This window comes from Narcine bancroftii, chromosome 10 (assembly GCF_036971445.1).
Source record: "Narcine bancroftii isolate sNarBan1 chromosome 10, sNarBan1.hap1, whole genome shotgun sequence".
NCBI classification, from domain to species: domain Eukaryota; kingdom Metazoa; phylum Chordata; class Chondrichthyes; order Torpediniformes; family Narcinidae; genus Narcine; species Narcine bancroftii.
The window spans coordinates 62,697,737-62,712,670 of NC_091478.1; the positions used below are offsets into that span (position 1 = coordinate 62,697,737).

General features: G+C 42.4%; 1 protein-coding gene across 1 annotated transcript in view; it reads left to right on the plus strand.

The window, feature by feature from the left end:
- The window catches only part of LOC138744615 (microtubule-associated tyrosine carboxypeptidase 1-like), a 115,946-nt gene extending 109,256 nt beyond the window's left edge, over positions 1-6,690 (plus strand). Inside the window, exon 9 of the mRNA XM_069901037.1 lies at positions 6,612-6,690. Within this exon, the coding sequence (XP_069757138.1) occupies positions 6,612-6,668 (57 nt within the window). The 3' untranslated portion in view covers positions 6,669-6,690. The remainder of the gene's footprint in view (positions 1-6,611) is intronic.
- Positions 6,691-14,934: the final 8,244 nt, after the last annotated feature.

The following is a 14,934-nucleotide window of genomic DNA, read 5'->3' on the forward strand; positions in this document are numbered from 1 at the left end:
AAAGTGAAGCAATGCCTATGAATAATGCGGATTTCTCAAAATTTAAGAAGGAATCACCATTTAGATGGCAAATGCAAGCAATAAGATACCTAGGTGTACAAATAAACAAAAATCTCGGCCAACTATATAAACTCAATTATTATCTACTAATGAAAAAATTACAGGACGATTTAGAGCATTGGAAAGATTTACCACTAACACTAATAGGAAGGATAAACTGTATTAAAATGAACATTTTTCCAAGGATATTATACTTATTTCAGGCATTGCCAATACAACTGACAGAGAAATTCTTCAAGGAGTTAAAGAAAATAATAAGGAAATTTTTATGGAGAGGGGGGGAACCAAAAATAGCACTAGATAAATTAACAGAATGGTATAAACAAGGAGGCTTACAACTGCCAAACTTTAAAAATTATTATAGAGCCGCACAATTAAGATACCTATCAGATTTTTATCAAACAAGGGAAAAGCCAGATTGGACGAGATTAGAATTAGATAAAATAGGGGAAAAGATACCTGAACACATATTACATAAATGGGATGAAAAATTGGTACAACATAGAAGTTCTCCAGTTTTACATCATCTCCTCAATATTTGGAAGAAGATTCATGTAGAAAGAAATAAAACAAATTATCAATTACCAAAACTAATATTGACGCAAAACAAGTTACTCCCTTTTACAATAGATAACCTTTCCTTTAGAGAATGGGAAAAAAAGGGATTAAAAGAATAGAAAATTGTTTTTCAGGAAATAGATTCTTATCCTTTGAACAAATGAAAGATAAGTACAATATAACTCAAGATACAGCGCTGGCATATTACCAATTGAGATCCTACTTGAAGGATAAATTAGGAAGCAGCTTGAGTTTGCCAGAGGGAAGTAACCTTGAATATGTGATTACAGATACAATGATAATCAAAAGATTTATAACAAATATGTATATTAAACTGCAAGAAAAGGAGAATGAGGAAACAAATGGTAAAACTAAACAAAAATGGGAACAAGATTTAAATATAAAGATAAAAAAGGAAACATGGGAGAAGTTGTGCTCCGGAACGATGAGAAATACAATAAATACGAGGTTACGTATGATACAATATAGCTGGATACACAGGCTATACATTACACCTCAAAAGTTAAATAAATGGGACCCAACAGTATCTGATAGATGTTTTCGATGTAAAAAAGAAATGGGAACAACAATTCATGCAATCTGGACATGTGAGAAAGTAGAAAAATTTTGGGAAGATCTCAATCAGATATTAAATAAAATAACAGAAAACAATATACCAAAGAATCCAGAGATCTTCCTCCTAAGTAACATAAAAAACAAAGAATTTGGAATTGATTTGGAGGATGCACAAAAATGATTTGTTAAGATAGCTCTAGCCGTAGCAAAAAAATGTATTATGTCAACCTGGAAATTGGAAGATAATTTGAAAATACAACAATGGTATATAGAAATGAATAAATGTATTCCATTAGAAAAAATAACATATAGTTTAAGAAATAATATTGAAATATTCGAACAAATTTGGGAGCCTTACATTAAATACAATAGCGAAAACCTACCGGGGACAATCATTACCTAAGGAAGGAAAAGGAAATGAAAAGAATGGACTCAGTAGAATTTCTGGTGTATTTTTATTGAATGACAACATTGTGTGACTGATTTAATGTATCCTAGAATGTATACTTTAAATGGATGGGAGGGGGGAGAAAATGGCATTGTATATGTGTGAAAAGGAAAAAGTGTGTACCATGGTTAATGTGATTTATGGTGTGAAAAATAAAAAATTTAAAAAAAAAAGAAAAACAGGGTGAAAGGTTTCACCAGGTCATTGCGACCATGGAAAAGCAACTGGAATCCATCAATGCTGGCTGATTGTTGTTTGTCATTGATGTGAGAGGCATCAGATGCTGAGTACAAATGAAAATCAGCAACAAAACATTTTTAGGTCAATTGAACCAACATCATGTTGTGATTAAACATGCTAATTTCAATAAAAGTTCATTTCATCTCCAACTTCCTTTGATGCAGCAAATCTAAAATTATCTTTGCATTCAGCTTGAAGTTGTCTATCATTTTTGTCAGGAAGTAAACCCTTTGAAAGAAAATTGTTGTCCAGTGTTATTTCTTGGCCATGGTTTCCTGTTGTGGAGAGGAAGATGGAGTGAAGGGAAAGGAGTCCTGAGAAGCTGAAAGAGATGTGGAATGTCCCCAAAGTCACTGACCAATTTTTGTAGATGCATCACAGCTGAGTAAGGGATCAGTTTTACCCAAGTCCACAAGTAACCACAGAGAGTTGTGAACACAACTCAGGCCATCACACCTCCCCTCCATCAGCTCCATCTACACCTCCCATTATAAGATGATCACATATTAAAGGACCCATCCCACGCCAGTCACGTTCCCTACCAGTGGACGAAGATACAGGAGTTTTGAAAGCATGCACCTCCACATTCAACTGTCCATTTTTTGATATATTTAAATATAACGAGCACATTTTTGTAATTCACAGGACTATCAACGCATATTTCCCCTTCTCCCTCTCATGCCATGGGCAATGTTTCAAATTTCCTGACAGTCTTCATCTTTAGAGATAGCATGTGCCTTGTACCTGCTGAAGAGGCATAGTTCCTGTGGGTGCTCTTTCTCGACCTCTTGGTTTCCCCTTCTGTATGCCACTGGTTACAAACGTCCAATTCTGATCATAAATCTCTCTCTGAGGAGTGAATGAGATCTGCAGCAAACGGCCCCAATATCTCCCCTCTCTCTATATCAGGAGTCACACTGTAGCTCAAGGATTAAAATATATAACCTGCTTCACCAGTATTTATGAGTGATATTTCACTTCTTAGCATATTAATTATTTTAAATAAAGCGCGCTCCTTCAGTTTCGGTGCTAAAGCATGGGGGAAAGTATTACGTACTTGTGGCTCAAGTTTTATACCGACTTTTGTGAGTCATGGGAGGAAGTGGCAGAAATTCCTCCTCTTCCTGTGCTTCATTCTCCTCTGATCACATTTTCAACTTTGCCCTCTAAGAAGCGCTCCAATGCTACTCTGCACTTTAATTGAAACCAGGTTATGTGCCATTATTGCATGACAACTGATGCTGCCGACTGCCTATTATGCGTGGCTCGAGAGTGTATGAGCAATGTAAATGCTCCCGAGCTACACGGTTTGCTGTGGATAGAGTTAAAAGTGAAGGGATGGGATTTGTACAGTGAATCATAAGTGCATTGGCAGCCATTGCTCTGCATAAATATTTGTAGCTTATCTCAATGGCAAAAGTTGGACTAAAGAAGTGGCTGCTTTGATTACTTCTGCAATATTCATGTGGTGTAGCATTACTCATTGTCTATTTGTGTAGAACCTTCCTCTTAACTCTTTTTGTTACGAGCCCAGAAGACCCCAAAACCCAGCAGCAATAGATATTCACCAAGCCAAATGATTACTTAAACAAAAGTTGATTTTAATTATCTTTAAACATGAAAACAGAATTACACTTTATCACTATTAACTTACTTTACCTAACCTAACCCCCTTCTAATTCTAAGCACACGTGCATGCAATGTGTTTATAAGTTCAGAAAAGTTCTTTGGTTCACAGTCCAATCTCACTTCTCATTCCTCCAAGTTCACTAGTTGGAGACAATTCTTATACTACGCACAGAATTTAACATGTATAAAGTTCAGCAGGTTTTGGTGGTCGAATGGCTACTGCTCAGGAAGGTTCTTGTTGGTTTTCAGAGAGAGAGATGTGTTGTTCCAGGACATCCAGAATTGAGGTACTTCCATCAGTCACTTCAGGGTCTTGCTGATGAAACTTGCCCCGGCAGGGTTCTCCAGATGATAACCTCTTTCTTTCAGGTCAGCACAGAGTTCCTTTTTGTTTCCCTTATTCCAAGTGAAACATTAGACAGCCAGTCCTCTCCTCTCGCATGAACCACAAGGGCTTCGACCAGGCTATCCTCCAAAAGCTTGCCAGCTTGTCCTGTTTCAGTTTCACAACTTCTGATCTCTGCTTCTCTCTCTCTCTCTCTCTGCTTTCCAAACCACATGATCCTCTTACAACAGCAAAACTCTCCTGCAGACAATAGGAGCCAGCATTCTTTTACATCTGGTGCTTTTGGGTAAACAAGAACCCATTTAGTGACTCTTCAAAGCTCTTGCAAAAAGCCCCGATGTCTCCAGTATTATCAGAGCTCCAGCATTTCAAATAAGATCTGTTTTAAAATCTTTGCATATGACCTTCCCTAACAAACCTTTTCCATTCTCCCAGAAACATTTCTATCTACTCTGCCACATTTTGTCTTCATAAAATAGGGTTGAGGAGCATATTCCACTGCGGAACATTCAGTATGTGATCTAGACTTTGTCTGCATTGGTGGATATAAAAGATGGTAGAAAACTTCAAAGGCATTCTTAGAGCAAAACGTAAAAAGATTTAAAAAAAGGCAATGTAACAGAAAACACTCAGCAGATCAGGCAGCATCCACAGGGAGAGAAGGAGTTTGAAATTTTAAGTCAGGGATCGTTCAGCAGAGCTGACAAAGAAAGGGAGTGGAAGAGGGAGATGGAAATAGAAAATGGAGGTTACAACTAGATCAGACTGAATGGCAGAACAGATTCAAGGGGAAGAGTGGCCTGGCATGAAGATGAAACAAGTTAAAAGCAAAGACAAATAGATGAGAAGGAGAAGAAAAAACAAAGGGGAAGGTACATGGTCACGGTCATGGCAGCAGCAATTAAACAGCCAATGGAATGAGAGCGAAAAAATGATTAGGATGAACCTGAAGCAGCTTTAAAAGCCCAGCATGGAGCTACACACAGCTGTCTGAAAATAGGCATGATTATGTCCTGAGAACCTGACTCTAAACGTTTGCAATGTGTGTTGTTATAAAATGAGATGCAGCTTCTATTGAGCTTCCTTGGAACATTGGCGACATTGTAGAAGAATTGAAAATTGATATGCTACACACCCATAAGTCCTGTTGTAAACTGGTTGGAAGGCTTTGGTGAGGCAGTCCAATAACTTACATCTGGTGCCTTCAGGGGAACTGCTTCATGGACAGTAAATCAGTGGGGGGAGCTGAGAGAACTGTATGCAATGCCTGTTATCCATGTGGGGATCCCTGTTGTTGGGTAAGGAGATGTTGCAGAGTGGGCTACAATTTTGCAGAGGAAGTGCTAAATTTTGGGACATGAGGTGCTGGAGGTGGTAGAAACATGAGCACAGAAGCTGATGCATACTTCACCCATCTCTCACTGACATCACCACATCGTGGTGGCCTCAGCCCAAGTTTCCAGTAAGACAACGTTAACTCGGTTCCAATCTGACCACAAGCCCTCGCGATTCCTATCTCATCATCCCCATAAGATGTGATACACAAACCTGCAGGCACTGATCTCATGGAGGACGTACCTTAAAGGGTCACACTCTTCAGCTAAAGATGCACAGCAAACACAAGCGTGTAGAAAGGATACATGGGTTCAATCAGATGCACTTGACCCCTCAACGCGAACTGAATCTAGCTTTTTACTGTCCTGCCAATAAAAAAAATCAGCCAGTCATTAATCTTCCTAGAAAGCAATTTTAACCCATAATGGTAAAGACTAAACTACCTCATGGCCAAAGAATGAGTTAGTGTAAAATGCTAGATGAAACTTCCTTCCTTTGATGAGAGTAATGATAATGCAGGTGTGATTCACTGGTGAAGGGGGTACAATTGAAGACCCTATTAAATAAATAGCTGGTTGGCATGGAGTAGAATAAGGGAACCAACATTACCATCTTCTCCCAGTCCAACCCCAAGGCTCTAGTCATTCTCTAGCTACGTTTTACTATTGTGTGGCGTAGGTGCCAGTCTCTTCTTTCCGAGCTCTGTTCCACAAGGGGTTCGAAAACCATTCACTGTTGAAGAAGTGTAAAACTCCCAACATCTCCTGGAGTTCTCTGGGCCAAGACTCCTCAAAGTGGAGGAGGTGTGCTGAGAGGGTGGGTGGGGCATTGAGAAGCTCAAGGGCGTGCAGAAGCACATGCCTGAGTAAATGACAGAAGGGAAATGCCGCCTGCATTATCAGCAGCCCTCTAGCCCCGGCTGCGGGAGGGTCTGCGGTTTCCACATTAGGCCCCACAAAACCAAAGTGGAAACAAGTCATCCTTGAAGCCAAGAGTCTTCCGAAGAGGAGGATTGGTGGTGGGTATGTGTTTGGGTAAGAGCATGTGCCATATTTCTTGGAGATATTCTCTAAAGAATCCCAATAAATCCACTGAAAGGAGAGACAAAGAATAGCCAGAATCCACAATGTTCCAGAAAACTTGACCATTGACCATTTTAATTCTGGTGCAGGTCAAGGCACAGGCAACAGTCAAACCAGGTGCACAACTCTCTCAATTCCAATTAAGTGCATATTCACTAAATAACTCAATAAAAATCAACAATGAACCATTATTACATTAAGAAAGAAGACATTATTACATTAAGCTTGCATTGATTGGCATTTGTATTTAATACAGTTTATCTATTTCTGACTTCTGTGGAAGAGTTGAACAGTGTTCTAATCTGATCTATACCCTTGATCTTCTGTTTACTTTCAGACCATTCTTTTGTTGAGGATGATGAATTCTTGCCAGAATACAGTTCACGGCAACTAGAATCCCCTCTCTCATTCGAGCAGATAATATGTTTATCAGTTGATACTTGACAAGTGCCTTATGAATAAATCTTACCAGGAAGCTACATAGGTGTTCTTTATTTCATTGAATCCTGAGCTACTGTCTGTAAATATCACCCAGCAGTCATCGTGGCTTGCAGTCAATGGGAACAACCCTGGCCAATTCCTCTCCCTCTACTCCCAGCTAAGAGTCCCGGACTTTAAGCAGTGGACCTCTTGTGACATTTCTGCCACTATCTAAAAACCAACCAACGTCTGCAGCTAATCTCCCATCCATTGAATGCATCTATGCGAGGCGCTGCCTCAAGAAGGCAGCCAACGTCATAAAAGACCCCCACCACCCAGTTGCAACCTCTTCTCAGAAGCAGAATCAGGATTTATTGTCATGAACAAGTCATGAAATTCGGTGTTTTGTGGCAGCAAACATTCATGTTATAACCATTATGATATAAAAAAAATAACAATTACAGGGCACGAAAAGTAAGGCTGAGACTTTGATCATTCAGGAATCTGATGGCAAAGGGGAAGAAGCTGTTCTCGTGCTGCTGAACTCTCGTCTTTAGGCTCCTGTACCTTTTTCCCAATGGTAGCAGAGTGAAGAGGGCAAGTCCTGGGTGATGGGGGTCTTTGAGGATAGAGGCTGCTTTTTTAAGACACTGCCTAATGTCGACAACCTTGATGGGTGAAGTCTGGTGCCTGTGATGTCACAGTGCAAGTTAATAACCCTCTGGAGTTTTTTCCTTTCCTGAGAATTGGTGCCTCCATACCAGGCAGTGATGCAATCAGCAAGAATGCTCTCCACGGTCGACCTGTAGAAGTTTATGAGAGTCTTTGATGACGTACCAAACCTCTTCAGACACCTGACAAAGTATGTGCCTTCTCTGGCTTCTCACTGCTACCTTCAGGCAAAAGATACAGATTACCTTAAAATTTGGCCCCTCAAGGTTAAAGAACAGTTTGCAGACTCTTGGATATTACCTTATTAAATGAATCTATCTGTACTATTGCAAGTCACTTTCTTTTGCACGAGGATAACTGAATATTTATTTCATATCTTTTTTATTTGTATTTATCATTCCTTTTTAATTAAATGAAGTAAACTATTGTAGTCGTTTTTGTATTTTGTTTTGCAAATTACCTGTTCAGCTGCAGCAAGTAAGAATTTTGGTGCAGAGGCACATTGTAATGACAATAAACACATTATCCTAGCATCTTCTTTTAATCTTGCTGTCTATGTCTCTACGACAGTGCTTCTCAACCTTTTTATTTCCACTCACATACCACTTTAAGTATTCCCTATGCCATCAGTGCTCTGTGATGAGGAAGGGATTGCTGAAGGTGGAAAGAAAAAGTTTGAAAACCACTGTTTTAACCGTACCTAATTGACTCGGTATGTGCATGGTTTCATAACTCCAAAGGAAATGACAATTTTTCTCAAGCAAAATATTTCAGTAACAATTGGGTCTAGAGCAGTGATTCTCAGTCTTCCCTTCCCACTCACATCCCACTTTAAGTAATCCCTTACTAATCACAGAGCACTGATGGCATCTCTCTTTGGCTTGGCTTCGCGGACGAAGATTTATGGAGGGGGTAAAAAGTCCACGTCAGCTGCAGGCTCGTTTGTGGCTGACAAGTCCGATGCGGGACAGGCAGACACGGTTGCAGCGGTTGCAGGGGAAAATTGGTTGGTTGGGGTTGGGTGTTGGGTTTTTCCTCCTTTGCCTTTTGTCAGTGAGGTGGGCTCTGCGGTCTTCTTCAAAGGAGGTTGCTGCCCGCCAAACTGTGAGGCGCCAAGATGCACGGTTTGAGGCGTTATCAGCCCACTGGCGGTGGTCAATGTGGCAGGCACCAAGAGATTTCTTTAGGCAGTCCTTGTACCTTTTCTTTGGTGCACCTCTGTCACGGTGGCCAGTGGAGAGCTCGCCATATTACACAATCTTGGGAAGGCGATGGTCCTCCATTCTGGAGACGTGACCCATCCAGCGCAGCTGGATCTTCAGCAGCGTGGACTTGATGCTGTCGACCTCTGCCATCTCGAGTACTTCGACGTTAGGGATGAAAGCGCTCCAATGGATGTTGAGGATGGAGCGGAGACAACGCAGGTGGAAGCGTTCTAGGAGCCGTAGGTGGTGCCGGTAGAGGACCCATGATTCGGAGCCGAACAGGAGTGTGGGTATGACAACGGCTCTGTATACGCTTATCTTTGTGAGGTTTTTCAGTTGGTTGTTTTTCCAGACTCTTTTGTATAGTCTTCCAAAGGCGCTATTTGCCTTGGCGAGTCTGTTGTCTATCTCATTGTCGATCCTTGCATCTGATGAAATGGTGCAGCCGAGATAGGTAAACTGGTTGACCGTTTTGAGTTTTGTGTGCCCGATGGAGATGTTGGGGGGCTGGTAGTCATGGTGGGGAGCTGGCTGATGGAGGACCTCAGTTTTCTTCAGGCTGATTCCAGGCCAAACATTTTGGCAGTTTCCGCAAAGCAGGACGTCAAGCGCTGAAGAGCTGGCTCTGAATGGGCAACTAAAGCGGCATCGTCTGCAAAGAGTAGTTCACGGACAAGTTTCTCTTGTGTCTTGGTGTGAGCTTGCAGGCGCCTCAGATTGAAGAGACTGCCATCCGTGCGGTACCGGATGTAAACAGCGTCTTCATTGTTGGGGTCTTTCATGGCTTGGTTCAGCATCATGCTGAAGAAGATTGAAAAGAGGGTTGGTGCCAGAACACAGCCTTGCTTCACGCCATTGCTAATGGAGAAGGGTTCGGAGAGCTCATTGCTGTATCTGACCCGACCTTGTTGGTTTTCGTGCAGTTGGATAATCATGTTGAGGAACTTTGGGGGACATCCGATGCGCTCTAGTATTTGCCAAAGCCCTTTCCTGCTCATGGTGTCGAAGGCTTTGGTGAGGTCAACAAAGGTGATGTAGAGTCCTTTGTTTTGTTCTCTGCACTTTTCTTGGAGCTGTCTGAGGGCAAAGACCATGTCAGTAGTTCCTCTGTTTGCGCGAAAGCCGCACTGTGATTCTGGGAGAATATTCTCGGCGACACTAGGTATTATTCTATTTAGTAGAATCCTAGCGAAGATTTTGCCTGCAATGGAGAGCAACGTGATTCCCCAGTAGTTTGAGCAGTCTGATTTCTCGCCTTTGTTTTTGTACAGGGTGATGATGGTGGCATCACGAAGATCCTGAGGCAGTTTTCCTTGGTCCCAACAAAGCTTGAAAAACTCATGCAGTTTGGCATGCAGAGTTTTGCCGCCAGCCTTCCAGACCTCTGGGGGGATTCCATCCATACCTGCTGCTTTGCCACTTTTCAGTTGTTCGATTGCCTTATATGTCTCATCCAGGGTGAGAACCTCATCCAGCTCTAGCCTTAGGGGCTGTTGAGGGAGCTGGAGCAGGGCGGAATCTTGGACTGAGCGGTTGGCACTGAAAAGAGATTGGAAGTGTTCTGACCATCGGTTGAGGATGGTGATCTTGTCGCTGAGGAGGACTTTGCCGTCTGAGCTGCGCAGCGGGCTTTGGACTTGGGGTGAGGGGCCGTACACAGCCTTTAGAGCCTCGTAGAAACCCCTGAAGTCGCCAATGTCCGCGCTGAGCTGGGTTCGTTTGGCGAGGCTAGTCCACCACTCATTTTGGATCTCCCGGAGTTTGCGCTGAAGATGGCTGCATGCGCGACTGATGGCATAGGGATTACTTAAAGTGGTACATGAGTGGAAAGAAAAGGTTGAGAACCACTGCTCTACATGCATTGTTCAGGGGGTTGTGGACAATGCATACCAGGAGAGCCCCAGAATTACTGCTTGATGCATGTTGAAGTTGCTGATCTCAGTCAGGCTCCAGCTGGTGCCCATGGTTAAATGGGCAGCAGCGTAGTGAGGTCAGTTCAGCTGTTGCCTCAGGCCCAGGTTCAATCCTGACCTCAGCTGCTGTCTTTGTAGAGTCTGCACATTCTCCCTGTGACCTTGTGGGTTTCTCCAGCATGCTCTGGCTTCCTCCCACATCCCAAAGACGTGTGGGCTGGCAGGTTCATTGGCTGCTTTAAATTGCCCCCTGATGTGCAGATAGGTGGTAGGCTCTGGGGGAAGTTGGAGAATGTAGGGAGAATTAGGATTAATGTAGGATTGAATCAAAGGGATGATTGATGGTCAGCAAAGACTTGATGGGCTTTATGGCCCATTTCTCTGCTGCATCTCTCTTATGCGCCACTGAGGGTTTTGCTCCTGATCACTCTGCAGAAACATCTGTCAGAATACAACACTCTTCCCAGGACTCCTTCTGGGTTCTCCCTCTCAACTCCCAACCCCCATAACAGATCACACATGCTGTCTGAAAATGAGGATCCTGCCAACATCCACTCATGTCCCTCACAAAAGGGAGTCATGGCTATTTTAATTTTAAATTTAAATGTATTTAAATTTAGATATTCAGCATAGTAACAGGCCATTTTGGCCGACGAGCTCTTGCCGTCCAATTACACCTACAACCCCTGGTACGTTTCCAATGGTGGGAGGAAACTAGAACCCCCGGGGAAAACCCACACAGATGCAAGGAGAACGTACAAACTCCTTACAGACAGCGCCAGATTTGAACTTGGGTCGCTGGCGCTGTGACAGCATTGTGCTAACCACTACTCCAACCATGCCGCCTTTCTGGATGAAGTACCCTACAAATTAATTTGCAAGTTGAAACAACTGAAATTCAGGAGATTCTGTGCTGTTTGCACCAGGAGATTCTGTGCTGTTTGCACCATGTATTTATCATATGGAATTCACTCCAATTCGAGCAGACATTTTGTCAAAATGCCCATTTTCTCATGTTGAGCTTTTTTTTGAGAAGACTGTGCACCTCTAAGATAAGTTACACCATGTAATCTGTGCCTTCAGCTTTGCATATAATGCCTCCAGCGAGCGGTGAGTCATGGACCCCGAGTGCTCATGTGGTCCAACTGTCAGCGGCAGTCAGCCTGATTTATTGGAAGACAAGCCTGAGGCCTTCATGCTGTGTTGTTTGATGTGGCTACAGGGTTGAATTAAATGTCACAGAGGCTAGTGAAATCCAGGAACGGAGGAAATAAACGTGGAATTAGAAACCACTGAGAGACGAAGGAAGAGGGGTGACTTAAGATAGGTGCATGAGATTATGAGGGGCTTAGATAGGGTGGACAGCCAGCACCTTTTTCCTGCAAACACCAGAGGACATCTGTTTAAGGTGAGTAGAGGAAAGTTTAAGGGAGATGTCAGAGGTAGGTTTCTTTTAAAACAAAGAGTGGTGGGTGCCTGGAATACATTGCCGGGTGTAGTGATGGAGGGTGGTACAATGGGGATATTCAAAAGACTCTTAGATAGGCATATGGATATAAGAAAAATAAATTACATAGAACATTACAGCACAGTACAGGCCCTTCGGCCCACGATATTGTGCCAACCTAGATAGACCTACTCAAGAAACAAAATTTTCCCTACCTCACTTCCATAACCATCTATTTTTCTTATATCCATGTGTCTGTCTCAGAGCCTTTTAAATGTTCCTGCTGTAGAAGCCTCCACCACCAACCTGGCAATGCATTCCTGGCTCTCTGAGTAAAAAACGTATATCTCCCCTAAACATTCCTCCCCTCACCTTATTCAGATCTCCTTTGGTGTTTGCAACTCTCGCCCCAGGAAAAAGATGCCCAACCTATCCATACTTCTCATAACCTTATCAACCTCTATTAAGTCCCCTCTCATCTTTCTTCACTCCAAGATAAAAAAGATTTAGCTCTGCTAACCTTGACTCATAAGACACGTAAATCTCCTCTGCACCCTCCCCAAAGCTTCCACATCCTTCCTGTAATGAGGCAGCTAGAACTGAATATGATATTCCAAGTGTGGTCTCACCAGAGTTTTGTAGAGCCTGCAACGTTACCTCATGACTTTTGAATTCAAATCCCAATTAATGAAGGCCAGCATTCTATAAACCTCCTAAACTACTCTATCAACCTACACAGCAGTCTTTTTTTTTTAATTTTTTTTTTTTTTTTCATACTATGAACCATATTAATCAAAATACACACAAACATTTCCATCTTGAATATACACAGTGGCATTTTCTCCCCTTTTTCCCCCCTCCAAACCCATTAAACGTTCAACATATACAATACATTAAACCTATTAAACAATGTCAACACACAATGAAAATAAACAAGAAAATTGTCTCATCTACTTTTACACACTGGGTCAGTTCATTTCGTCTTCTTCTCATTCTATCATTTTAGGGGGTGGAGGTCCGCGGCAAGCCCTCTCTGTTGTGTTCCACGTACGCTTCCCAAATTTGTTCAAATAATGTGACTTTATTTTTAAATTATATGTTATTTTTTCCAATGGAATACATTTATTCATTTCCATGTACCATTGCTGTACTCTTAGGCTCTCTTCTGATTTCCAAGTTGACATTATACTTTTTTTGCTACTGTCCTGCACAGCAGTCTTGAGAGATCTATGGATTTGGATCCCAACGTCCTTCTGCTTTTGCCCACAGTTAAGAAGCCTGCATTCAACCTTCCAAAATGCATCATTTCACATTTATCCGGATTGAATTCCATCTGATACTTTACCACCCAACTCTAACTCCTATAATCTCTTGTAACCTACAACAACCTTCTTTACTACCCATAACACCTCCAACCTCCATGTCATCTGCAAACTTACTGACCCATCCCTCTACCTTTTCACCCAGGCCAAAAAGAGCACAGGTCTCAGAAAGGATCCCTGCAGAACTACACTAGTCACTGACCTCTAAGCAGAATACATTCCATCCTCTGCTTTCTGCAGGCTAGCCAATTCTGAATCCACAGATCCCATGCCTCAAGACTTTCTGTATGAGTCTATCATGGGGGATCTTGACAAATGCCCATACTAAAATCCATATCCACCATATCTATCACCATTCCTTCAATAATCTATTTTGTTACTTCCTCAAAAAACTCCGTTAGGCTCATGAGGCATGACCTACCTCTCACAAAGACAATTCTGGCCATCCCTGATAAAATTATACCTCTACATGCTCATAAATCTTCTCCGATAGATGGCCCACCACTGACGTAAGAATCAACGGTCCACAGTTCCTAGGATTTTCCCTATGATTGTTTTGAACAAGGGGTCCCTATTTGCCATTCTCCAATCCTCTGGTACCTCCTCTGTGGCCAGGGATGGGACAAGGAATATCATCCTTTGTTCATGGCAGTAACCTGGGTATAACTTATCGGGTCCCAGGGACTTATCAATCTTCATGTTTTTAAGAAGATCCAACACTTTCTCTTTCCTTACCTCAACATGCTCCAGCACATAACCTTGTTCTATACTGAGCTCACCTTGACCAAGTCCCTCTGGTGAACACTGAAGCAAAGTATTAATTGAGGACCTCCCCGCTTCCTCTACCTCCAGCTACATGCTAGCTCTTTTATTTTTAAGTGGCCCTCCCTTAACTCTCATCATCCTTCTGTTCTTCACATAATCATAGAAGGCCTGAGAGTTTTCCTTAATCCTACTTGCCAAGGCCTTCTTGTGCCCCGTTCTAGCTCTCCAAAGTCCTTTCTTAAATTCCTTCCTGGCCACCATATAATTCTCATGAGCCCTTCCTGTCTTTTGCTCTCTGAACCTTGTGGATGCTTCCTTCTTCCTCTTAACTTGCTGTCCCACCTCTTTTGTCAACTAAGGTTCCATCTTTTCCCTGTTTCAATGGAGCAAACCTATCCAGAACCCCACATAAGTGGTCCCTAAACATCCTCCACCTTATTTCTGTGCTTTTCCCTGTGAACATCTGTTTCCATTTCACTCTCCCCGGTTCTTGCCTCATCCCATCATAATTAGCCCTTCCCCAATTAACCACATTACCACTTTAATCCGATCCTTGTCAATAGCTATTCTGAAGGTCAGGGAGTTCTATTCTTGGTCACTTCCACCGAAATCCTCCCCCACCGGGAGGTCTGACACCAGACCACTTTCATTACCCAATACTAGATCTAGTATGGCCTAGGTTGTTGGGGAGTAGGTTTACAGAGGTCAGCACAATATCATGGGCTGAAGGACCTGTACTGTGCTGTCATGTTCAATTATTATTTATCATGGTCAGTGGGTTCACATCAGGGTTCTGGGAGGAAATGAGTTTAGGTGATTATTTTCCATAGCACTGTAGGCTGGAACCATCAACTGAAAAATCTAACCTTGACGACAAGAATCTCTTCATGGGATGTAGCGTTGCTCTAGGTTTATT